General features: G+C 42.2%; 2 protein-coding genes across 3 annotated transcripts; one reads left to right on the forward strand and one right to left on the reverse strand.

Annotated features, from left to right (window-relative positions):
- The first annotated feature begins 8,587 nt into the window (after window positions 1–8,587).
- LOC105891199 (synembryn-A) lies at window positions 8,588–17,000 on the forward strand. Its single transcript, XM_031561473.2, has 14 exons — window positions 8,588–8,941; window positions 9,390–9,477; window positions 9,674–9,721; window positions 10,564–10,581; window positions 11,121–11,210; window positions 11,421–12,058; window positions 12,302–12,437; window positions 12,789–12,977; window positions 13,138–13,232; window positions 13,669–13,819; window positions 14,046–14,141; window positions 14,364–14,508; window positions 14,997–15,273; window positions 16,228–17,000. The coding sequence occupies exons 2-14, from the start codon at window positions 9,394–9,396 to the stop codon at window positions 16,358–16,360; spliced, it is 2,100 nt and encodes a 699-aa protein (XP_031417333.1). The 5' UTR covers window positions 8,588–8,941; window positions 9,390–9,393; the 3' UTR covers window positions 16,361–17,000.
- Window positions 17,001–17,009: 9 nt separating this feature from the next.
- irf3 (interferon regulatory factor 3) lies at window positions 17,010–23,744 on the reverse strand. Of its 2 annotated transcripts, XM_012817348.3 has the most exons (11): window positions 23,356–23,744; window positions 22,503–22,670; window positions 22,115–22,301; window positions 21,444–21,487; window positions 21,151–21,205; window positions 20,983–21,048; window positions 20,158–20,382; window positions 19,104–19,194; window positions 18,002–18,282; window positions 17,705–17,826; window positions 17,010–17,613 (listed from the first exon to the last, which is right to left on the reverse strand). In XM_012817348.3, the coding sequence occupies exons 2-11, from the start codon at window positions 22,665–22,667 to the stop codon at window positions 17,494–17,496; spliced, it is 1,356 nt and encodes a 451-aa protein (XP_012672802.2). In that variant the 5' UTR covers window positions 22,668–22,670; window positions 23,356–23,744; the 3' UTR covers window positions 17,010–17,493. The 2 variants fall into 2 exon arrangements, with proteins under 2 accessions (XP_012672802.2, XP_031417335.1); XM_031561475.2 differs by lacking the exon at window positions 23,356–23,744 and having other exon boundaries at window positions 22,503–23,340.
- Window positions 23,745–24,007: the final 263 nt, after the last annotated feature.

Here is a 24,007-nt window from a genome sequence, read left to right on the forward strand (position 1 = left end):
AGTCCTATGCATCTCAAAGCTTCCATGTTTACATCATGATATACAACACATCAAGATGTTGCCCATCACTGTGACTTTGACATGTAGCAGGTTCTGTAAAGAATGCGTCTGTCTGTCTGTGTTTAAGAACAAGTGTCGTGATATTAAGCCGTGTTTAAAGAACAACGATCAAAAGCCGGCCTCTTGTGAAGACTTGTTTTTGAATATTTCCACAACCCAGTCAGAATTTTTTTATATTCATATCCCAAATTTAGAACAGACTTGTGAAATCTCCCTTTGATGTGGGATCTCCGCGGGTTTTTATTTTGGAATTCCCTGCCACACTCTATAAGCTTCCTTCCCTCACACGCCAGTCCCAAATGAATTACATCTTCACACATATTTACATACCATGGATGTGGACTCATGTTGGTGACATAACCCTCTGCTACATTTCCTAAAATGTTTACAGAGTTTCGTCATTTGAAGAATTATTGTTTTGGATTACATGGGTGGAATGTTACTATTATGTTGCCAGACAGAGACAGACAAAGACACAGACACAGACACAGACACGCAAAGACAAAGACACAGACACGCAAAGACAAGGACACACACATACACAGAGACAGACAGACACACACATACACAGAGAGAGACAAAGACACAGACACGCAAATACACACACATACACAGAGACAGACAAATACACACACATACACAGTGACAGTCAGACATAGACACGCAAAGACAAAGACACACACATACACAGAGACAGACAAAAAGACACAGACACGCAAAGACAAAGACACACACATACACTGAGACAGACAAAAAGACACAGACACGCAAAGACAAAGACACATACATACACAGAGACAGACAAAGACACATACATACACAGAGACAGACAAAGACACAGATATGCAAAGACAAGGACACACACATACACAGAGACAGACAAAGACACAGATATGCAAACACAAGGACACACATACATACATACACAGAGACAGACAAAAACACAGACACGCAGAGACAAAGACACAGACATGCAGAGACAAAGACACACTTTTCATTGTTGTCTGCAGGGCAAGGCAAATGGCAGCCAAAAAATGCAAAAAACACTGTACAGAAGGCACTATGGAGAGAGAGAGAGAGGGAGGGAGAGCTAAAGTTTTGCCAAGGGTCAAATTGTCTTTCATCCCCCTTTAAATAAGGGATGGGTTTGAGTTCAGAAGATAACTATGTCTATGGGAGTCCAGGTGTCATTTTCAAATGATACTGATTATTAATATATCGCGTGCTACAGACGCCATAGAGGCGCATGATCATAGGCACATGATCATGAGGGGAAGTGGTAAACTTAAAAGGTGGGTGATAGGTGAAAATTCACACTAGTTACCTCAGGACTCCGGAGCTGCATATAAGTATATTTATTAGACAAACAACAATTGCAATCGGGCTCACCCCCAGCACAAGGCTAAAAGTGAAGCCCGATTGCAATTGTTGTTTGTCTAATAAATATACGTATATGCAGCTCCGGAGTCCTGAGGTAACTAGGGTGAATTTTCACCTATCATATTTGGGGGCTCGTGACCGGGATTCCAACAACCTCATCGACTCTCCACGCTGGGCTAATCATCAGGACCTGGACCGTACAGAGGAGTATGAGACTCCATTTTTCTAAAGACCTTCAACTTAAATTGGAAGGAGGCCAGGGCCTGCCAGCGAGGAGAGTCGAGAGTGAAGGAATTTAATTGGGGTGGACTCTGAGTTGTTTGTGAGTATATTGTTTGTTAGTTGTAAGTGCACGGTAGTATATGGTTCTTGTTTGTTTCGGTTTTGCGCACACTTGTCTTCAAGTGGGGTTGAGACAACTTTTTGCATGTTTGCTGCGGGGTGTAAAGGGGAACAACGGTTCAAGGGAGAACTTTTACCTGGTTGCCTCGTGTGTTGAATGAATTGCTAGAGTTAGAGAGACTCCTGTCTGTAGTTTTCATGTTCTTGGAGCGCTCAAGGCTAAATGTTGTATATTCCTGTTCACCTTTCTGTCCCCTGGTAAGGTAGAGACGGAAGGGTACCGTTCGTTTAGGGAACGCTAAAGGTTATAAGCAAAGAAAGCCTGTTGCCAAAAGAAGGGCTAGCGCGCTAAAAGTATAAGCACTGTTCACCTTCCTGTCCCCTGGTAAGGTAGAGACGGAAGGGTACCGTTCGTTTAGGGAACGCTAAAGGTTATACGCGAGAGCGCTGTTCACCTTAGAAGGAAGGTGTCATCTGAAGTTGAAAACTCTCTAGGCCTATTTCTCCAGATATTTCTGTATATGTATTCCTGTTCACCTTGTATGAAGGGAACAAACTTTTCAATTACGAATTAAAATAGCTATCTCCAGTCTGCTTAAGAGATAAAGAAAAAAGAGTCAGAGGTACTCCTGTGTTATTTTTCTGTGGGGTTGAGACAAACTTTTTACAATGGGTAAAACACAAATAATTGTAGTCATAATTTATGTAATTAAAGATTTCGCATTACTGAGATGCCTTGACCCGGAACCAGTAGGGGACTGATCACCCCAGGGAAATTCCCTGGCCTCAACCTCCTCACCAAACGTGTGAGACGGGGGCCCTCTGGTCGGGCTCTGGTTGACTCAGCATTGCGATCTCAAGAACAAACTATGAGAAGGTAAAATAGAAAGTAATAATGAGAAGGTAAAATAGAAAGTAATAATGAGAAGGTAAAATGAAAAGTAAGAATGAGAAGGTCAATGGGAAGTTAATAAGAAGAAGAAGAAGAAGAAGAAGAAAGTGAGGATAAGTGTTAAAATAGAAAGTAAGAAGAAAGAGACATCTAAAAGCAAGTCTAAAAGAGTCTGAAACAGGAGAGATATTTAAAAATACAGATTATGTTTCAAAAACATGCCCTACAAACTTATTAGGAACAGATGTGATGTGGGTTGGGCATTAGAATTGTTCCAACAATACATGGGTTTTAGAATAAATTAAACAATGGTGTGTCAAAGAAATGGTGTCCCAAAATATTACTATGTATAGAATATACACTGTTTAGCCCCAAAAAGATTTAAAGAGAAATTGAAGCCTGTCACACTAACTACATTAACCTAGACTGATGCATTGGACTAACACAGGCTGGGTGGGGGTTGAGTGCTGGCTCAAAAGAATATGCTGTTCCTCCAGATAAGAAGACCTGTAAACAACATACCCTGGCGTTGTTAAGATTTTTAGCAGAAACAAGGCCACAAAATTAGCGGCTGTGGTTCAGTAAAGTAAAGCTATCTTAAAAAGCACCTCAGCCACAGACAAAGAAATAAATTATGTCTTAGCACATCCATGACACGACAAGCCATTCGTACACGTGCATAAGTGGGGACTTAAAGTTGATACCAGTGGCATACTAGTCAACACGGCTAGATCCAGTAGCCCAAGCAATGTCTGAATGTTTACAAGCAGTAGTGGCTGCAGCCTTGGCGGTGCAGGCCTCTGCTCCTATTGTACTAAACAGACACTTACACTGAAAGTTCCACATGCTTATTTCTTTTAAAAATGTTTTTGCTCACTCAGCCTCATATCAATATTGAGCGCTGCGTGACATTTAACCCAGTTACACTTTTACTTACGGCAGAAGACAGATAAAAACTATGACAGCCAGAGCTGACCTACGAGGTATGCCTTTTCCAGAAGCTGATTTAACTATTGTTGGTTGATGGTTCAAGCAAATAAACCTTGAACGCATAGCCACTACTTCTACACTATTCTGCACAAGCAGCAGAACTGATTTCCCTGATTGCGCACACACACATGCAAAAGACCCGGTTTCATTCGGAAACCAAAAAAAAAAGCAGACAAGGCCACAAACCAGGTTGCACTACAACAACCATCTGACACATACACAATTGAAGAATTAGATCTCACAATACTAAAAGATATGCTGCAATATTGAGCCATGAAGAAAACATGCCTCAATAAGTGGGGATAGTAAGCATATATTTACTTCTTATTTATATTTCATGAGAAAGATGTTTAATCATTCATTATTTATTTTATTGAGTTAAATCCCAACGAAATAAAGAAATATTGTCTAGCCATAGACAATCACTGTTCATACAACCCCCAGTCAGCCGGACTGGTAGAAAAGAATGAACCAAACTATTAAAAGTTAATTGAGAATCCAAGAGTGAAATCAAGCATGCATGATGTTATCACTGTTTGAAATGATGTGTGGAAGAATCTACACTGCCTAAACTCTTAAACCATTTGCTAAAACGGACGAAGAGATTGAATACACACTTTCAGAGTACATGGCAAAGATGATGTTGAAACTAAATGCTCTCAGACTTCTCTCCCCTATACAGGAACACTGTGAGGCTGAATTCAAGGTTGGACCAGGAGATTGGGTCCTAATCAAAAGTCTCAAAAGAAAACACTGCCACTTGCCTAAGTGGGACAGACCATATTAAGTGCTACTGTCAACATCTACCACAGTCAAAATAGCGGAGAGAGCCACCTGGATACATCTAACACATTGTAAACGAGTAAGCCTTCCTTAGAAAGAGACAGAGAATAGGAGCTGTCTTCCTCTACTGTTTTCCAAGACCAGAACACTGTGACAGAAGTCCAGCTACAAAGGGGATTCTTTGCGTTAGGCAATTTTTCGTCTCAAACCTGGTGAAGAAAACAACACTGTCCAGTGGGGTAAAAGAGCCTAGTGGATACTGGGAGGGAGGAGCGGTCCTATCTCTGTGAAGTCATGGGGAGTTACAAGGGAAAAATGAAATAATGTGTGGAACTTTTGATAATAACTGTACTACTCTACATTTTGGTACTGTTAACATATTGATCACAACAGGCACCGGTCTTGGTCAAATATCCGCAATGGGGCCTGGCCAAAGATCATCCATGGTGGGGGAACCAGACTGCCCAAACACACTTTCCACAAAGAGACTGTTTACATTTTCCTGCCCAGTAATATTCAACAACCGATGTGTTCTGCAGAAGGCCTTCAAGGACACAGCAAAGAGGCCTTGTTTGAATGTTATCTGAAGCCTAGGCGAGCTAATGATACACACACACAGTCGACACCCACTATGCTGGCCTACAAATGCAAAGTATACAAATGTGTGATGAGAAATATGATGACATTTTAAATGGTTAACTTATGATGATATGGAGTGATGCTCAGTAATGATCTCTGTTCCGAAAATCAAATGTGATAAAGATCAGAGTGATGATTTTGGGGTTATCCATTGAAATTGATAATTGACGAATTAGGAAAGATGATTTTGATTTTAATTTTGATTTTGATTGTGATTTTGAATTATCCATTGAAACGGATAAAAGGAGGGACTGATGGAGATAATTTCCAAACACTGTTAATGACTTAAGAATATAATAATCAAGTGCCTTGTATTATTAATTACCTTATATGAATCATGTACTTATGTAAGCAGGAACATGGCTTTTCTGTGTTTCTGTGTTTCTGCGTGAGTCCCTGCTGAACGCTCAACTTCTGTCTATATAAACCTTGTGCGATGTGTTTATCATTGCTTCACTTTTAGCCTTGTGCTGGGAGTGAGCCCGATTGCAATTGTTGTTTGTCTAATAAATATACTTATATGCAGCTCCGGAGTCCTGAGGTAACTAGGGTGAATTTTCACCTCTCAGTGGGTAAACTATACATGTCCGTGGACACACTCTCACAAACGGCGCTAAAAAAAGTGGATGAACTATCTAACCTCCATGCAGGACTGCACTTGAAATAAAATACTATATTTTATTATTGAGGTCATTATTAGTAAGTATTAGTAGTGCAGTCGTAGTAGTTAGCAGCAGCAGTAATAATTTGGCATACTAGTTTGGGCTTATTCATGTGATTATGACTATGTAATCAATCAGTCGACAGTGAATATTCCAATGTAAGTTGAAGTCAATAAAAAGAAGAAAAATGTAAAGACTATGGCTAGTGTTTAATACAGAGATATTTCAGACTTGAGAAGAGTCATTCAGAATTCAGTATAGAAACGGTGCTTGTTACGTGTACATATAAAAGCAAGTGATCTTGGGCCTTTATAGTTGGAGTCTTGAGACACCTAATGTCTCAACCTGTACCTTGCATTTCACTCTGGGCAGAAGTTCACACAGTTAATGGCAAAGGTGGATGATGTTTTACGGACAGATAGGCCTAGAGCTGTAAGACACATTCAAAGTTTGTAGGCCAGGCTAGCATGACTTCACTGTCTCGTGAACTTTTTCAACTTGTTGTCTCTGTTCCTGCCATTGTTTACCTCCGTTTCTGTACACAAGTTCAGTGTGGAAATTGATCATTTCAGGTCCAACAAGAACAAATAGGAGTTCCCGTGTACATTTGCGGTGATCCAGACAGGTTGCCTAGGGAGCGTTATGTTAGCCAGCTGAGCTAACTATACTACAACTAACTATACTGCAAATAGCTTGATTGAGCATCAATCTGTCGGCTACAGTAGGCGATACATTTTTTTAAATTTTATTAACTGAAAAATAAAGAACTACTCGGCCTGTTTCCCATTTGCAACCTCTATCCGTGTTTTTTTCGATGATTCTCCAAATACAGTCTGGCTGGTGTCCTTGCCTGTGTGCAGCACCTAATTTGCTGGCTTGATAACAGTGGCTGAGTTGTTGCCAAGTAATGACAGGGGAGAGAGGGAGGGAGGGATGGAAAGGCATGTTGTTGGAAGGGGTGAGGTGGTGTTGTAGGCCTAATGCAGTGAACGGCAGGGTATATAGTTGATTCAAGCCTTTGTAAATTGCATAATGACAAGTGTGTAAACTGTCATACAAACTTGAGTAAACGCTGTCTTGTTATTTGTTTGCCCTCTACTACACCCCTTCACTACCCCTTCGGGATACTAAAAATATGTAGCCTACTGTACAAGAAAAGAAAAGAAGATGAAAGAAAAACCATTCATCTGTTGACGTAGTGTTCCATGGAAGTTAACAATTGAAGGTAGAGACAGGAAAAAAAAAATCCCAGACGAACACTGAATTTAGAGTTTCTCTTCAGTTTCCCAGGCTGTCTTGCCTGCCACACTGGCCATAGACACTTATCTTTTCACTGTTGATGCCACTGTGCGTCATTCCACCTGGGTACATGTAAGTGCATGTATTTGTGTTTAGGTTTTTGTTTACATGTCATGCCCTTTCCAACAGAGGCACACACTAAACTTTTGCCTACTGCTTCTGACACTTACTTCCTGTTGTTTATGACTCACCTCACCACCGCTGGTGTGTGTTTGTGTGTGTGTGTGTGTGTGTGTGTGTGTGTGTGTGTGTGTGTGTGTGTGTGTGTGTGTGTGTGTAAGGTTTTTGTCGTTCACCCACTGGGCTCACAACTAGAGTATCCTGTCAGGAAACACATTGGCCTGGGCTCATGATAGATTCACACACACTCTTGTGCTTGTTACTGTGTTTTTCTCTGGGGGGCAGAGGGGATAGATTATATAAACGTTGCTCATAGTATGGTACCTGTACATGCATCGTACACACATACATACACACACAGACACAGACACAGCATACAACAGCATACTAACAATGATAACTGTATATCTCTTCAGTTACACACAAATAGACACTCACAAAAGTGTGCACAAATGAACACATAAGATAAATCAATAGCATATATTTGTCACTGGCTGAGCAGTACGCTTGCTACAGTAGTGCATGGTCAACAATGTACACGTTTGTGTACACCAAATCACGGATTCACAAACAAAACGTTTATTGAAACTCATTTCTAAATACTAGAAAGGGAATGATATAAGCAACACGCTATGCTACATGACATATATAATATAAACATAGTTTAGAGTTAATTAGCCAGTTCTATAGATTCACAAACCAAAAGTTTTTTGAAACTCATTTCTAATTACTTCACAATACTAGAAAGGGAATGACATGACAGGGAAGCTAGCTCGCTAAACATTCTTAAAAGAAAGCTAAAAACGCATCTCTTCTCCTTAGCCTTTAACTAGATACAACAATATAATGTGTGTCTGTCTTATTTTATGCAATTTATGTACTCTATCTTTGCACTCCATCCCTGTCTTTATCTTTATCTTTATGTTTTTATGTTAACTTTATTTATTTATGTTTATGTGCTTTATCTGTTTGTATGTTGATGTTTCATGTTGTATGTTTATTCTATGTCTATTTTTATCACTGTGCATATAATTTCTCTCCACTTAATTTATTTGCTGTTAAGCACTTTGAGCTGCTTTGTTTTGTATGAAAGGTGCTATACAAATAAAGTTTATTATTATTATTATTATAAGCAACATGCTATGCTACAAGAGACATATATAACATACACATAAATGCAGTGAGTTAATAAGCCAGTTCTATAGTCACTCAAGAAACCTCTTGAAATACCTCTGAAGCACCTGGGGTCACTGACACTTCAGTGTCTCTGAACGTTAGTGACATCATATGGGCTTTGTGAGAAATTGCACATTCATACCCCTACTGGTTTAGAAAAGTATAGGGGGTCAAGGAAAAGAGATGAGCAAATCCATTAACGGATTAGTGCATAACTAATGCACTGCTGGATTAGTGGGCAGAGAAAGAACGGAAGAGAGAGACAGATAGAGATAGAGAGATAAAGAGAGCGAGAGAGAAAGCAACGTGCAGATGGAGGGATTGGCAGAGGGAAAAAAAACAGAGAAAACAGAGACGGCAGGAGCGACGCCAAAAACGAGAGTAATCTGTAAATAAGTAAACATTACAACTGTGTTTCCAGCATTCTGAGACAGACAGACAGAGAGAGAGGGAAAGAGAGAGAGAGAGAGGGAAAGAGAGAGAGGGAAAGAGATAGACAGATAGAGAAGAGAATTCATCCCCTCATCATTGTCCTTGTGGGCAGAGGCTTCGGATTTTTCTCCTGAAACCTGATCACACATCCACAGGGAACACAGAGGTAAGACCACGTGTTTACCTGGCCTTCACATCACACAGACTATGGCCACTGACACAACATACGGATTAGATAATATTGCTCATTTGTCGATTTCTGTGAATGCACATCATATTTTATATTAGGCGAACAGTTTAACACTGTCTCTATTCTGTGTGTATGTGTACATGTATAAATGTGTGGGTCTATGTGCATATTTCTCAGTGTTCGTGAGGTTGTGTATGCATTTAGCTGTACAGTATATGTGTGGTCCATGCATACACACATGTGTTTAGTATCTCAATCTGTTTTGTGTACACTGTGTGTGTGTGTGTGTGTGTGTGTGTGTGTGTGTCTGTGTGTGTGTGTGTGTGTGTGTGTGTGTGTGTGTGTGTGTGTGTGCGCGCGCGTGTGTGTGTGTGTGTGTGTGTGCGTGTGTGTGTGTGTGTGTGTGTATGGGTGGTACCCACAGAGCGATGGATGTGGAAGACATTATTTGCTGCATCAAAGAGGGAGATGAAGATGGCATTCGAGTGCAGTTGCACCACTTCAACAGAGAGGTGCTAATGTTATCCTCAATGATTACATCACACGGTTTAGTATATCACTATACCAATGTTAGGCCTGGATTCTATTACACATCAAGGTACAATTCCATATGTAACCCAGGCTGGACCTAGATTAGCAGGATATTCAATGAACTGACAGGGGCTAACTAATAACTCTCTTTCTCTTGTATTTTCCCTCTTCCTGCAGTTTGCTCAGTGCTTCTTCTTTGATGCAGAGGAGAAGGAGCGGAGAAGAGTAAGCATGGATCTATAGACATATTCTTATTTCTCTGTGTTTATCACACAGAGAGAGAGAGAGAGAGAGTGGGAGAGAGAGAGAGAGAGAGAGAAACACATACACTTGTCTGTTTATCCTCTGCTGTCCGCTGATGCTGCATGTCCCTTTATGTGGCTTAGTCGACTCCAGTCTATAAGCTCCTCTTCACTAATGCCAAACAATTCCTCGCTCACACACACACACACACACACACACACACACACACAAACACACACACACACACACACACACCTCGCTTGTCCCTAAAGCTCCAACACACCTATTTACCCCTCCTCTCCTCCGGCGGGCTGGGCCAACCTAACCTGCTTGTGGGGGCTGCAGGGTGGATCTGACTCTGGTCTGAGATTGGTGCCTGGTCTGGGCCAGGTCTGCTCCAGAGACGGCTGCTGATTGGATACAGTACATTCAAAGGCCCTGATTGGTCTGCGCTTAGGTGTGACCTACCCCAACAGGTCTCTGAACACCCTCCAGGCAAAAGATGACACACACTGTGATTTAAAAAAAATCTTTGTTCTCTATCCTAAGGAGAGGCAGACTATATCGGGGTGTAGCATTTCAGTTGTGGTTGTTTTAATCTATGGCTATTTTACCAAGCATCATTGTAAACCACTGTGCCGTGTTTAAACCTTGAAAGGACAGCGCTTGTAAAAAAAAAGTTGTAAAAATATTGTGGATGTGTTGTGCTGTGGATCCTTGGTGCATGAAGTCACGTGCTGCTTTGTATATTTGTGCTGAATATCTCTCCCCCCTCTCTCTTCCTCCTCTACCTCTACCTCGCACGCCCTGGTGGGATGAAACAGAGGCAGGAACTGGAAGAGGTAGTCTTTCACTTCTGTTCACAGATTTAACCACAAAAACATGTGCACATCACACAGACACGTGTGCACAATCACAAGTACATACACACCTTGTTGTGGAGCATGGGCCTTTTGAATACTGGAAAACAAAAAAGTGTAGCACTGATTGTATTAGCTGCATTGTCACCCTGTGTCTACAACCACACTATAGTTAGATTAGATTAAACTCCATTGTGATTGTGCAGAGTACAATAGTCTACTGTGAGTTATAATGAAGGATTCGGGAGACTTCTTGTATGGCCTCATATCAACACTTTTCCTCACAGTAAGAGGCACGTTAATCATTAGTCTTAAGTCCTAAATGTTAAGTTAGCTGGTACATGTTTAATATGGAAGGTATATAAGAAGATCACAGGAGAGAGGGGTTAACAGTTCTTCATATCCCTTTAAACTAAACCCTTAGTAAACAGTAATGTCTGTTAAGATTGCTTTAGATGAACCCAGAGTGTTTGAGTTACTCAGACCTGTTTGAATTTAGTATGCATTTACCCTTCTTTCAGTTCAAGAAGAATAAGGTGCGGGATTATATTCCCGACTCTGACTCGGATGAAGATGAAAAGGCAGAGGATCCAGATGTTCTTCTCAGATTGGTAAACTCTTTTTGTTTTTTGTTCAAGTATACAGTATACACATACACACACACACACACACACACACACACACACACACACACACACACACACACACACACACACACACACACACACAGAGATAGAGAGAGTGTGTGTGTGAGAGAGAGAGAGAGAGAGAGAGACACTGTCATTCTATATTCTTCTTTAACTACTCTTCTCTCCTACAAGAACCTAGCGGCGGTTCTTACCCAGTACATCCGCTCAGATCCACCTGGGCGAGTACTGAAGATGTGTCTGCAAACCCTACGCATCCTCTCCCGGGACAAGAAGACCCTGGGTCCCCTGGTGACCGACAACTCCCTGCTCACTCTGGCAAAACTCGGAGGGGTGAACAGCGGGGTCGTCTCCCGCGACGACGAGGATGACCCAGAAAACCCCTATGCCTCCATACTGGAGGCCCTAGCCGAGGTGAGGAGGAGCGAAGACCGGGGCAACCCAAGCGACGAAGGCAACGGTGCCGATGCAGAAGAGGACGACTTCGATCCCCACAGCTCGGCCGAGGGCGATGCCGACAGCGGCAGGAGCGACGGCACCAACCAGGACAGCGAGGAACACGCTGACCAGGCCAGGAACGCCCGGGTCGACAGTAACACCGCGCACACCTGTGTGGGGAGCCAGCCGCGGGGCAGCATCCAGAAGATGCTCGCCCGGGGCAAGAAAGACAACCGTGGAAGCATAGTTGATATTGGATCGGATGAGGAAGAAGAGGAGGCCGGAGAGGACGTACTGAGGAAGGAGGCGATGAAGGTCCTCTGCAATGTGATCTACAACAGTGTCTGGGCCCAAGAAAGAGCTAGTGAACTCAGGTATTTATCCTTCAGATGAAGCTCCTTTTGTATTTAGTTGTCTGGGGAATATATGACAAGTGGGAAGTTGATTTTGCATCAGGAGCAATTATTTGCGTACTCTGAGTAATGTGTCAGTGTAAAAGAGTAGGTCTAAGCCCTTAAACATCAAGGTTGTACAGCTTTACAGCATTTGAAGATCATTGTTTTAGATCTTCAATCTTTTCCTGGTCTGTACTACATAATTGTGTCCCTGCTCCTCAGACTCTTATCAGGTGTACTAGAGGCCTTGGCGATGGAGACTCAGTCACTGTCTCCCCACTGTGGCCAGTTCTATGAACTGCGCTTCATGTTCATCTTGACAGCTTTGAGACCAGAACTCAGAACACAACTGAAGCAGGTAAGACCGGAGACTGTTCCTCACCTCAACGTGGCGTCTAAATCAGAGTATAACCTGTTGGAATGCTGGTATTGGGAGACTTGTGAATAGACTCCTCACGAAATGCACTTTCATGGTCCATTTGAGCCGTGTTTGTATATGAGACAGAAGCAAAACTGATTAGTGGTAAATTAACTTTCAAAGTGGAGCACTTATTGCCGAATGCTTTTCATACATCTGGTGTTGCTTTCAAATTGCGTTAACAGTTTGACATGGTTGCTCAGTTATCTAAATCTGTTTAATAGCTACACACTCATTCCTGACATCAACAAATTCAATTATCACTCCTATGCCCATCCATTCGTCTCACAGGAGGGAGGGGTGCCCCTGTTGACTGACCTGCTTGAGCAGTGTCTTAAAGTGCAGTGGGGTGAGCAAAACCAGGTAGTGGTGAATCCTACAGCGCCCCCTGTGCCCACGGAGGCCTCACAGCGGGCCATGGAGGCCTTGAAGATTCTCTTTAACATCACCCACAGCACACACACCCAGGATCCCAGTGAGGTGAGAGCAACAGACACACTTTTCTGATCGTGTTCCAATGTTCCAAGTGAATAGTGGTCATAGCAAGGATTTACGTCAAGTTGACATCGATGTACTTCATTGAAGAAGTGTGCTCCAGCGAAATGACTAATGAACCTTTGCGTTCTTTTCACTCATGAAGGAGGATTCTGCTCTCTTTCGTCACCTGGCGGCCATTTTGGGCCAATGCCTGATTATTGCCTGTGAAGGAGAGAAGGAGACAGATGATCTGAAAGGGTGAGTTGACATAACAGATACCTTCTAGGGTCTGTCTTACTGAAACAATCCAGCTTTCAGTGCTGTATGTTCCTGAAAACAATATTTATCAGCATGGATAGGGAAACACTCCCTGTTCGTGTTTTGCATTGACGCAAAAGCCTTGTGTAAAAAAATTGTGTAGATACCCAAAAGTGTAGATACCAAAATCTGAAATCTCTCTCCCTCTCTCTCTCTCCATCCCTCTCTCTGTCCCACTCTCTCTCTCTCTCCCTCTCCCTATCTCTCTCCATCCACCTCTCTCTCTCTGTTCTCTCTCTCTTTTCTCTCTCTCTCTCTGTTCTCTTTCTGCTCCCTCTCTCTCTCTCTCTCTCTGTCTCTCTCTCTCTCTCCCTCTCCCTCTCCCTCACTCTCTCCATCCCCCCCCTCTCTCTCTCTGTTCTCTCTCTGCTCTCAGACACACCGTTAATCTGCTGTCTGCTCTGCCTCTGAGCTGTCTGGATATTCTCCTGTCTATTCCGCTCTCTCCGAACTCAGAGCAGTGGGAGGGCTTGAACATGGACTGTGTCCAGTCGCTCCTGGTCTACATGGAAAGGAAGCTGGAGAAGGTGAGACCGCCACACAGAAAGAGGGAGAGAGGAGAGATTATGAAACAGTAGACCAATTGAGCAAAGGAAATGGAGGACAACCAAAGTAGGGTGTACTAACTATACAGCACATTGTGTGTGTGGGTAGGTGTGTGTGTGTGTGGTTGCGTGTATGTATGTTCTATGCGTACAGCATGTATATGTATGAATGCATGTTTAGGTGGTAATTAAGCATGTTCATTTCCAGGGGGTTAAGGTGAAGGCGAAGCTCACTCCAGTTCTGAACTTCCTGACAGAATGCTCCAGAGCTCACAGGCAGACACGCCGCTACCTGAGACAGCAGGTGAGACCCTGCAATCAGACCCCTCTGACCTCTGACCTTACACTATGACCTTACTGGCTGACTCCACTTAGTGACCCGACTGGGGATATAAAGGTGTTCTAAAGGACTCATCAGCCCCCTCTCTCAGATCCTGATCCTACAAATTGTCCCAGCTCTAACCTCTTATCTCCCACAGTTGTTATGAAGCAGTTATAAAGCAGATGTTACCCCCATGTCTGTTAGATACTGCCCCCCTTGACAGACGTCAGCTGTAGGCCAGAGCATGGGACCACGGTGAAGAGCCAGCTGGTGCGCCTCATGACCCACGTGGACACGGAGGTCAAACACTGTGCTGCTGACCTCCTCTTTGTCCTCTGCAAAGAGAACGGTACAGAACGGCAGCCTTCCTCTCTCTTAAGGCCTCACAGCTCCGTAGGGAGTCTGTCATATGTGTCGTTATGAAAGTCCTGTAGATCCTCTGTATGCTTCATTTCCTCAGTCTGTGCTATTTGTCAGGGTCTAACTCGGTACACTGTAAAAACCCTCAACTTCATTCGTGGCTATCAGTGGGTGTCTAAGGCTAATTTGGACTATACAGTGGTCATTTTGACAACATAAGGTGCACAGAGACACATGCACTACATTTAAGTAATGCTTTTAATCAAGAGAGTGACATACAGTTCTTGTGAAGTGGTCCCTTGTCTATGATCTATGATTTTAGCAGTGCAGGCACTAGCCTCCACTACCTCAGCTGTAGGGGAAAAATGTAAGGACAACTAGCAAACAAAATCGCCAACTCTCACATCTCACAACATCCTTCCCCTGTGTGTTCCTCATGTCATGCCCGGTTTCACCCCTGTTTCCTGCTTTTGGCAGTGAGCCGCTTCGTGAAGTACACAGGCTACGGCAATGCTGCCGGGCTCCTGGCCACCAGGGGGCTGATGGGAGGTCACTCAAAGAGCTGCGTCCAAACAGCACACTACTCCAGCGACTCTGACTCAGACACGGAGGAGTACCGGCAGGCCAAGGGACGCGTGAACCTGGTGACGGGGCGGGTGGAGGAAGAGCAACCTGACCCGATGGAGGGAATGACGGAAGAGGAGAAGGAAGAAGAGGCACGACGTCTGGTGTTTCTCTTCAGCCAACTCTCACGGTGAGAACCTCACAGTAATATTCCATTACAGTTGCCGTTATTCATTTATGACTATATGATCCAAAGGAATTATTACTATTATTATTATTATTGTAATAGCAGTATGCTTGCACCTTTATCTCACAGTTGACATGAAGGTTATATGTAGTGTGCACACTGGTGCAGTTGCCACCATATAGAAGTTAAATACACCAAAACGCTTTTAAGGAGTTGCTATGGCTGAAGTACTCACAAACTACTGAAGTACTCACAAACTACTCACAAACTACTTGGGGACATGTGAATTAATCAGTATTATGAGAAGAAGCCTTTTGTCGTAAGATGTTTGGGTGCCTAAAGTGACCAGGGTTCGTATCCTATATTATTTTGTTACCCTAATCTGGTTTTGTTCACCTGGGCGGCTCTTCCACCCTCAACCCCTTCCCTTACCCTAACCTGGGTCCATATCCAATTCCTTCCCTTACCCTAACCTGGGTTCGTACTCCAGTGGGGGGTTACTGATGTTTAGATAATTAGGCAGTGCATCGTTCAGAACAGTGAGAAATGCATGTGAAATCTTTTCGAGGTGTTGTTGTCCCTGACATGTGTCCTAACCCATCGTGAGTATGGAGGGGGGTGGGTCTGGGATGCCAGACATCACTGTTGAGCCTCCTGAAGGTGTCAAGGGCCTAATTCAATGAAACCCTTACAAAGGAAGGTGCCCACTTGACAACCCTAGTAAAATGCCCACAAAAGGCATCTTTGTTGATGTTAAGTATTGTTAGGTGTCGGTATGATAGTTGTTATGCACCCTGTTGTGCTATTATACTAAGTTTGGTTGCTTGGTATGAGTACTTGCATGTAACAGTGAGAGGTTTGGCCACTGTGGAAAGTCCCCAACCAACAACACAAGGAATTTAACTTAATTTTCCTGTGTCCAACTCTTCAAATTCTGTCCCCCTATCTGATTATCAGAGAGAATGTGATCCAGCCAATGGGCATGAACGCAGATGGCCACCTGACACCGATATCCGGACTCATGACTGACCCCATGGCCGAGGAGGGTGAGGAGAACGGTGGTGCTGACGATCTGGAAGATGTAGAGTAGAGGCAAACGAGAAAGAGATACTTTGCTTCAGCGATTACCAGAAGCTTGAGGACATAATAGTGCTGCTCTGTGTCAAGCCATCTGTGGTTGTATTATTCCCCTTAAATTGATTATACCCCATTCTTTCGTTTATAGGAAACAGAAAGAGAACCGAGTTTAAAAGAGTAGAATGCATACATGAAGGTATTAGTTTGTGTCCATGTCAGTTCTCAGACATCCTGATACAAAGGGGAACTTGGACATTTTTTGGAGTTCCCCAGCAATGGCTGTCCACAGAGAGTTCTTAAGTATGAAATGACCATCTTAACCAATTAAACCGATACCAAGGTTTATTCCCAAAGTATCTGCGACGCTTAAAGTCCCTACTTTAGCCATGCAAGGTGATGTGAAGGGACATTTCAGTTTCACTAGTAGGTTCTCATCCTCGTCTTTGAGAGGACTGCATTTCCTGTCCGAACATGTTCCGTTTAACTGCAACAAGCATATGCTTACTCTATCCATGTTACTTACACATGAAACATTAAATGCACTTACACATGAAACTACTTTTTGCTGTCAAAAATGTAAACACTTCTAGATGTATAATGATGATATAACTCTGAAGCCATGATAAATAAAAATGATATAATTGTGCTCTTTACAGACTTTGTTTCTCTGTATCAACCCGTTTTTTTTATATTTAATCAAACAAACAGAGTATAAACATGTACCGAACACACAGGAACAATGGTAAATTATTATTATCCTTGACATATTTGTCATTATTGTAGGTCTACAAGCATTTGATCCCCCCCCCCAACTGTCTGCACCTTTAAACACAGAAACATAGAAACAATGGAAAGTTGGGGATAGAACCCACAATTCTAATCCCATACTCTTTTTGTCTAATTCAAATGTGCCACCACATCATCCATCTTTCCTACAATAATTGTACATCGACTGTCAATAAAATTATGTAAACATTCATAGGTTTGTACATATCAATAAGACAACATTTCAGAGCAGCTTGCCAAATATGTAACATAATTTAAACAGAATGTAAGGAGTTAAAAGAACAGATAGGGTCCCCAAAAGAAATGCAGAGTTCATTAAATAAACTGACATTTTCCATTGACCAATCAGAGTATCCTTCATCAAGACATGTCCATCATCATCTGATCCAATGAGATCTGCAGTTCCACTGATGACTGAAGAGAAGAAGCTCCGCCTTCCAATGCGATACTTTTCAGTTTTTCCAGTGCATCAAAGATCACCTGGATGAACAAATACACACAGTTCTTACTCCAAAAGTTCATCAACTACGCTGAAACCAGAGAACTGAAGAAAGGGGAAGGACATCTGTACCTCCACCATGATGAGTTTCTTGTCCCAAGGCTTGAGCTTTGGGTCCGGCCACCTCTCTCCAAGGCAGAAGAACAGTGATATGGGAGGGCACTTACATTCCTTATTCATAAAACTGACGAACTCTGTCAAATGAGCGGTTAAAAATATAGTAAGTTCTTACAGTGAAATGTGAAGCAGAATCTTTATAGGACAATAATGCAGGTCAATCCACAGATAACATACTCCTGAATTACCCAATGTAGTGTCAAAATCGCATACTGTCAAGTAACTATGCTGATATTCATCTCAATATCTCACCTGGGAAAAAGTTTTTGAAGGAAAATAAGGGTTCGGCCTCATACTTGGTCAGCTCTCTGGGGACTCTGCTCTGGTCGTGCTTGTCGACGCTCCAGAAGACCTTGGAGTCACCATGGCGTCTGCCGTGAAAGGCAGAGCCGACGACCCTCAGCTCCAGTCCCCCACCCAGACTCTGCAGGATCTGTCTGGTAAGGTTGGCTTGGGTCTCGTCACGAATGCAGTCTGGATTGGGGAGGAAAACTGTCCGTAGAGCAGGGTCCGACAGCAAGCAATCTTCTGGTCTTCAGAAGCCAAACACAGAAATACACATAATAATACACATACCTTCAGTATAAATAGACTCTAACGTGTAAGTCTGGTATCATTATAAAAGTTATTGAAAATGTCTGAAACTAAGCTTGAGAAGATGTGGTTGTGGGTGAATGGTACCTTACATCAATGAAATTCCATATAGGCTGAAATGCAATTTGTCACTACAGGCTATGCAAGCTATTCTTTTAAAGTTACTTAAGAAAACCTAGTGCACCTTGTTTTCTAGTTTCTCTACTATCTCCGAAATGCAGCTCCTAGACATGCAATTACAATCTATTTGTACTTAAAGCAGCAATTAGGAGTTCTGTTCCAAAACTAGCAAGCTAACCAAGGCAAAAACCTTGCAAACACCACCAACAGCCCAGTTAACACTCATAGAAACCGTGCCAACACACTAACTGGTGTCTTTTGGCAGTATAGCTGGAAATGTCATGCTGTGAAAGCTTTTCTTCCATTTTTGCAGGGTATTCAAGCCCGGTATACAGAACTACATAGGGCATATCCTGGATTGCAAGTGGCAAAAACACAGGTGTTTATCTGTCCTTCACATGACCATATGCTATCAAAATGAATTTGAGGATGGTACCAAAACTAGTTGCCTATAACACCATACCTCAAAAAGTGTCAAATCGTTGCATAGTGTTACTTTAGGGTGCTATTTGCTTTTTTAGATTTACATTATACCTCTAGATTTAAGTGCAGAGGTATTTGTATTCTTAACAACAAAAGCACCATACTCTCTATCAGTTTAAAACTCCTATGATCATATAAGGCAAAAATGTGTGGCTACCTGTATGCCAACCTGAAACCGGTCTCATCTGTGACCAGCTCTTCCACGACATTCTGACCTCTGTAGTGAACCAGCACCTTAAAGCAGGTCTCTGCGAGAAGTAACAGAAATTAGACAATTAAGTTAAGACAAACAACGATTTTTATTCAAAGAAACGTAATGAATGCACATTAAATGCAAGTGCCAGTAGTATGCAGGAATTGAACACCCCTGGTATTTACTTTTTAGTTAGAGGAATTTGTACTATGTCTGATAAATCTAATGAATTTAGTTTTTGCAAAAATGTGTTTGAATGTGGAGTATGTGTAATCTAATAAAATGTTGTTGGTGACATGATAAATGCAAATATTGTGCATAATATACATTGGACAGTGTAATATATTACATAAATAGATAAATAACATTGGCAGGGATGTTTATGATGAAAAACTAGCAAGTCAACAACTTTCTTAACACGGCCAAACATCAGGCAAGCACAACACAAGATTTAGCAAGACAGCTAATAAGTTATTTATGCCAGAATCCAACCGAAAGAAGGCCAGTTCGGCATCTGACTTGCATCCTTTTATCTTGTTTAGCTCTCAGCAAAAAGCCAGTTTGAGACTAACTCTCATTTGGTCTCTTGCTCGGTTACTCTCTCTTTTAGTCTCCCTCGCTTCCTCTGACAACATCTTCCTTGGTTTCTTTGTCATCTCTGCCATGAGGTCCATACAGAGAATACTGTGCTAGTTTCTTCTCATCTAGTTGTTGTTGCATGAGGTGGTGCCATAAAGCATTACATAGTTCTTGTGAAAGGTGTCGCATCCTGTCCACCATAGTTACATAGTGCAATCCCATTCGTATCAGAAGTGCTGTGGCAGTGGCACAGACGCCATTCTCTGTGTTACGAGTCAGTGTACCACCAAAATGATTTTGAAGCTGTTATTTAAAGGTACAATTGTTACATAATATTGCTTTAAAAAATGTGATTCTCAACAACATGTAACGCTTCCTTTTTAAGATAACCATACAGGCCCACTCATGGACTACATAGGGGTCTGGTATAGGTTCTTACTGAAGGGAGTGCTTTCCGGCGCGGTCGCCTCTGGCTGTATCTCCTGCACCTGGGGCTGTTCAATGTTAGGTCCCTGTTGAACCCCCTCTTGTAGAAAAACAGGCTGCTGCAGGACCACACCGAGGGTCTCCTGGATTTGGGACCTCTCTTCAAAAAGGGGACAGTCTGTCTCGGGTCCAGCGATGGTGTACAGTAGTACACTTTCTTCAACGCCCAAAGGAAGAGCTGGAATGGTAAGGTTCATTAGGTGACTGTATACACTTAGGTGTTAACCTTTCATCTGCTCTTTCAGCTGTCAAGCTTTTGTCAGCTCTTTCAGATGTTAAGTTTTCGTCCACTTTTCTTCAGACTGTTATACAGAACAGTACAGTGGTACAGTGAAGATAATCTATATCTTTTCTATAATCATTTCCTGCTGAAGCAACTCTATTGATACCTCACACACAGTTTCTAGACCAATGGCATTCTCTCGTTCCCAACAATCAGCACAGGTGCCGCCATCACTGCAATTAAAAGGATAGCCTCACCCCTACTGAGGGACCGTCAGCTGCACATGTAAGGACGCAGTAAACAGTAATAAAACAAAGAAATAAACAAAAATAGGAACCCATGTACGTGTACTGTGTGTACTATGTACGTAACACTATGTAGAATTACAGGTAGTGCCGAAATTAGCAGTGGATATGCAAATTATGACTTCCAACAAACTGGAGTAAGAAATTAAAGTATGAAGTTAAGTTAAACCGGTTCCTTTCATAGGCTCTCTATATCCTGTCCTCTAAGAACTGTGCTGCTGTGCTCATATGTGACAGGTCATAGGCCTACCTGGAAGTGGCTCGTATATTTGTAGTTCGCCCATACACTGCTGCAGTATATCCGAACCATTTTTATCTGGAAAAAAACGAGAGGGAGACAACCACAATGAAAATCATTAGATATCATTTCACCTTCAGAGAGATGAAGACTATTTTCTCATGAATGATAAGGACTCACTTTGGTTGAGACAATCTTCTGCCAAGTAGATATGTTCATACACTGGCAGAGGACCCTAAAGTACACACATGCGTTCGTTAAGTCACACAACAGACGCTTAATTAACGGCAATACATTCAAATACATTGTGTGGTTTCTTTGGGAAAAATGTCATCATGACTTCTACTGTTACTGATAACCAGTGTTTGTATCAGTGATTCCTGCTGTCTATGAGGATAATTCAATTAAATATAACATGTATGCATGCATGGAAATGTGAATGCATGGATGTAAATACATGTAATATAAAGTACCATTTCAGGTGGACTGTCCAGCACAGGGGAGGCTTCACAGGAGGCTTTCAGAGACAAGAGGAGATGAGTGTTGGTTTAAGTTGCAGACATCCAAAGAGAATTTCAGTATAATTCTCCTTCTTCACTGCCCTCTCATTCCTTCCTCCTTCCTTCAGTTTCCATAAGACAGTGAGACAGAGTTTTTGTCTGCACCAGATCGTTTGAGCAGACAGTCTTTTCTTCGAACTGTTGTTTCAAATTTAATTAGCGTTTGTTTGTGATAGTTGCTCAGGCTTAGGACCGTGTAAGAACAGGCCCCAAAGAGAGGTGCAACCACGTAAGCCTACTGTAGGATCACAGGGACACAAAACAAGCGCAATCTAGCACCCATCTGTTGTTTAGCTAGTTCATTAAAGTCATTAAAGTCAAACAGGCCACACACCAAACCTCAGCTGTAAACTAATAGCCACACAAGGGTTCTATAAAGCATCCTCCATGAGAGAGTTCTACACAGGTCTTTCAACGGTTCTCAATGGGGACAAATTACTGCATATAGAGTACAACGATTGTTTCATTATTGTTCTCAGAACCCTCAGTGCATGTGCAGACTTATGTATTTGATAAGCTGATTCATCTCTCATACAGTTACCCTGTATTTAATGCGATTCAGTAGTCCCAAATGATTGGCTTACCACCTGACGTTGATCCCTCTCTGGGCCACCGGTAGATTTTGTGAGGGTTGGCCACATCTTTCTTGTTGTCTTGCACCAGAGAGAAACCCCTCGCTCTCAAGGCACTCCGGAAGTTTCTCTTCCACACCGAAGGGTCTCCAGGAGCTCTGCCATCTGACTGCTTACCCAGACTTGTCTCGGCCCATGCCTGAGGATAGAAATTACAATTATGTCGAACACAATAGCAAAATCACACGCCCTGCCATCAACATATAGACTGAGCAACATAGGAACAAGAAACTCCACTTACTTATACGAACGTCAAAGAGGTCAAACGATTTACACAGAAATATATATATTTTATTTCATTTTTAGATATTACAAATAACTGCACAGAGGCTAAATTCACCTTGAAAATGAGAACATCTTCACTGTTGGAGTCCTGCCTCAAAGCATGCTTCCATGGAATGCAGAACTCCGTTTGCTCCTCATTGGTCCAGTTAACTCCAGGGTAGCATCCACTGTCTATTTGTTCCCTTAACCATGGGATCAGGAGAGGTTTGGAAACGGCCATAACCTGTGCAAAGGTGGGCAGGAATAAAGCAATACTGATACCAGCGATTGTTACCAGCATTCAATAACACAGTGGTTTTTTCAACCAAAATGTTCTTATGATGGCAGATAATCCACTAAATATAACATCAAGCGACCGCTATTTTACCATAGTATTTTTAATCCCTTTCGTATGAAATATATAATTGCACATGCATTAGCCTGAGGAAGCTGAAACAAAAGTTATTCTATCACTTCCCCACTTGAGTCACATGACAAGTATGACTAGCTTATATCGGTTATGCTGACTTTTTGATTGGTAGCAATAAAAACATAAATACAAAATATGGACTCGGAATAAATGTTTACTGCAATAGAACTTTAACATAGTATTTATGTAGGTATAAAACCAGTGAGATTAGACCTGTAATGGACATTGTAGCCTTACAAGTTCTCACAAACATTAATAGGCTTGTTTATTTTAGTTCAACAAGTTACAACATGAAGACCATTAGATGGCACGTAGGCGAACATATTATTGATGCAACATGGCGAACATATTATTGATGCAACATGGCGAAGTGTAGGCATTTGATCATACGTAATGTTAGGCTTCCTCTTGCATAGCCGAATGTATTCGGTAGAGCAACCTTACAAAAATTCACGACAAAATGCATTTAAAATAGTTTCGTCATTGCGAAACAGCCTACCTGTCAGATTCAAAGGTCAGCTATGTAAAGACGTTCTTCAAAGGACGTGTTCTGTTCAGTTTCTATTCTATGTAAACGTAGCACTGTATCGACCAGGAATGACTTGCCAAATCTGTTGGACTGTATTTATGATAACAACTGCTATGTATTACACTGAACTGTCCCGACTTCTCAGGAAACCCATTACACCCAGTTTCGTTTTCTCTGTGCTTCGTCATGCCCCGCCCTCATTAGAAAAAAAAAATCCCCGTTTATAAGTCATGTTAAATACTTGTGGGTATCCACTTGGGGGCGCGATGAAGACACAGCCTCCTTCCCCGAAGAAAGGAATTTCCCTAAAATTCCATACATTCAGTCAAAAGAGGACATTTAGCAGCAGATTCTGGTTTGAATGGTGAAGCTGTTCTAAATTCTGACACTAGCTTTACGGTAGGTTAATTCCTACCCCACAGCCTGCTAAACTGTCTGGTACTGCAGTGCTTAGTTTCTGTTGTTAGACGTTCTCCACTAGCCCAATATTCGTGGGACCATGTCAGTAGAGTAATTAACAAATTAACTCTACAAATTAACACTACAGACATTAGGGGTTTTGTTTCCTGTGAATACGCCATATCGTTTTTTTTCTTTTACCGACCCCCCTGTAAATACTGGG

Source organism: Clupea harengus, chromosome 23 (assembly GCF_900700415.2).
Source record: "Clupea harengus chromosome 23, Ch_v2.0.2, whole genome shotgun sequence".
NCBI classification, from domain to species: domain Eukaryota; kingdom Metazoa; phylum Chordata; class Actinopteri; order Clupeiformes; family Clupeidae; genus Clupea; species Clupea harengus.